This window comes from Frankliniella occidentalis, unplaced genomic scaffold (genome assembly GCF_000697945.3).
Source record: "Frankliniella occidentalis isolate FOCC.00 unplaced genomic scaffold, Focc_3.1 Scaffold92, whole genome shotgun sequence".
Lineage (NCBI taxonomy): Eukaryota > Metazoa > Arthropoda > Insecta > Thysanoptera > Thripidae > Frankliniella > Frankliniella occidentalis.
The window spans coordinates 273,922-276,084 of record NW_026267221.1 but is presented as its reverse complement, the minus strand read 5'-3'; the positions used below and the strand labels follow the sequence as shown (position 1 = coordinate 276,084).

Sequence of the window (2,163 nt, the reverse complement as noted above, 5' to 3'; positions counted from 1 at the left end):
CCCCCCCCCTCCCCGGCCGGCATCACTTACGCGACGTCGATTGACTCCTCGTGACGTCCATGACTGACCCCCCGCCTTGTCTGTCTGCCCGCAGGAGATCCTCAAACACAGCTCCGACTACAAGGAGATGAACCTGGAGAAGGCCGTGGAGGACTTCCGCCTCAAGATGGAGCACTACCTCGAGGTGTACCAGACCATGAGCGCCAAGCGCGAGCCGCAGGCGTCCTTCATCCGCCTGGTGAACGCGGGCGAGACGGTGACGGCCCGCGGGCTGGACTCGCCGCTCGACGCGCGCATCCTGGGCTGCGTGCCGCTGTTCAACCCGACCGCCAAGACGCTGTACTTCTCGCGGCACGGCGAGAGCGAGTACAACATGCTCGGCCGCATCGGCGGCGACGCCGACCTGTCGCCCCGCGGCCGCCTGTACGCGCAGGCGCTGGCGCGCTACTTCACCGACAAGGCGCGCGTGCCCGGGCTGCGCGTGTGCGTGAGCGAGAAGAAGCGCACGCAGCAGACGGCCTCCGGCCTGCCCGCGCCCTACGAGATCCTGCCGGCGCTCAACGAGCTGGACGCGGGCGTGTGCGAGGGCCTGACCTACGAGGAGATGCAGGAGAAGTACCCGCAGGAGTTCGCGTGGCGCGACCGCGACAAGCTCCGCTACCGCTACCCGTGGGGCGAGTCGTACGTCGACATCTGCCGGCGCCTGGAGCCCGTGCTCCTCGAGCTGGAGCGCACCACCAACGTGCTGGTCGTGGCGCACCAGGCCGTGCTGCGCTGCATGCTGGGCTACTTCCTCAACAAGGACCCCGAGGAGCTGCCCTACCTCAACGTGCCGCTGCACACCGTCATCAAGCTCACGCTCGAGGGATTCACCTACCGCATGGAGACGATGCGCCTCAACGTCGAGTGCGTCGACACGTACCGCAAGCAGCCGCGCAACTGCTCCGACGTGCGCACCGCCGACGACGCCCTCAAGACGGTGCCCAAGCACTACGACACCCTCAAGTTCCTCACCTCTCCACTCATAGAGCAGCACTAGGCCGCGCTCTCCGCCTACATGCCCGCCCTGTTGAGCTACCACGCAAGCTACCAGAGCTGTGATAGAAGCAGTGCCCGACGCAGGCGCTCGGAATCGCGGAGGCGGTTCCGGGAGGTCGACGTGACGAGTCCTCGCCACGTCGGGCACGATAGCGCCCCGGAGGCCGCTCCGAGGTCACGTAGTAGCGATGCTGCCCGTCAGTCGCAATCAGAGCATTGACTTTGTAGAGCCGCACTGCGCGCACGGCCATGGCGACAACGTTGTGGTGTAGCTGATAGTGAGAACGCACTAGTCTGTGCGAATGGACCTCGTTCTGTTCAGCTTACCCGTTTGTTCAGCCGGTTTGCCAGGCACATGGCGCCCCCGCCCGCACTCGCGCGTGTGCCTTTTTATGTTCCGTCAGTTGGATCTTTGTTTAGTTTTTAAGTTGGTGTGTGTATGCGACTTCCATCTGTCAGTATCGAGCGCCTCATGCATTTCACTTTTTTTTGCCATATGTATTTGAAACCGGTGAATAAGGTTTAAGTTATGATTTGTTTTTGTGTAAGTCTTAAGTTTTGCGGCATGAGCGTGTCCCGTGTTCGTTTCGATGTTGCCAGAACGTTGTCATTTGCGTATTAATTCGTGTAATCTAGGAAATTGTACGGCTGCTGTATTGCTGGTGTGGCACGGGCCGGGCACACGCAGGCGCAGCCACAGCGCAGCACTCGCTGTCTGGCAACAACGCGGTAGCGTGAGCGAGGCGCTGCAAGTCTTTGTCATACACGAGCGACATCCTAAAAGTGAACGGTTGGATCATTGGTAGCTTATGTAAATGTACATGTGTAGAGGATTTGGGGCTATAGCGGCTTGCTTGGTCCATCATCCCTGTTCCGTTGTCTTCCCTCTCATTCGGCTTAAAAAAATTAATTAAACTATCTCAACTGTATGAGAAAAGTAGTCATGCATTGAGAGGGGATGCTCAAACTAACATCGTGGGCTTCGATCCGAAACTTTGTGGATTTTTCTAACGCTAATAATGGACATAGTTCACGGTTTACTGTGATCAAAGTTGCCTTAACTATATGAAAAATAAACCCCTTACGGGAATTAAGGCTTTACCAGCAATGTAATACTACTAATAA

General features: G+C 58.3%; 2 protein-coding genes across 2 annotated transcripts in view; one reads left to right on the top strand and one right to left on the bottom strand.

The window, feature by feature from the left end:
* LOC113215386 (6-phosphofructo-2-kinase/fructose-2,6-bisphosphatase) overlaps positions 1-1,975 on the top strand; it is a 12,373-nt gene extending 10,398 nt beyond the window's left edge. The window contains exon 5 of the mRNA XM_026435004.2: positions 95-1,975. Coding sequence (XP_026290789.1) covers positions 95-1,039 — 945 coding nt within the window. The 3' untranslated portion in view covers positions 1,040-1,975. The remainder of the gene's footprint in view (positions 1-94) is intronic.
* The window catches only part of LOC113205056 (uncharacterized), a 4,226-nt gene that overhangs the window by 746 nt on the left and 1,317 nt on the right, over positions 1-2,163 (bottom strand). The window contains exon 4 of the mRNA XM_052269451.1: positions 422-444. Coding sequence (XP_052125411.1) covers positions 422-444 — 23 coding nt within the window. The remainder of the gene's footprint in view (positions 1-421; positions 445-2,163) is intronic.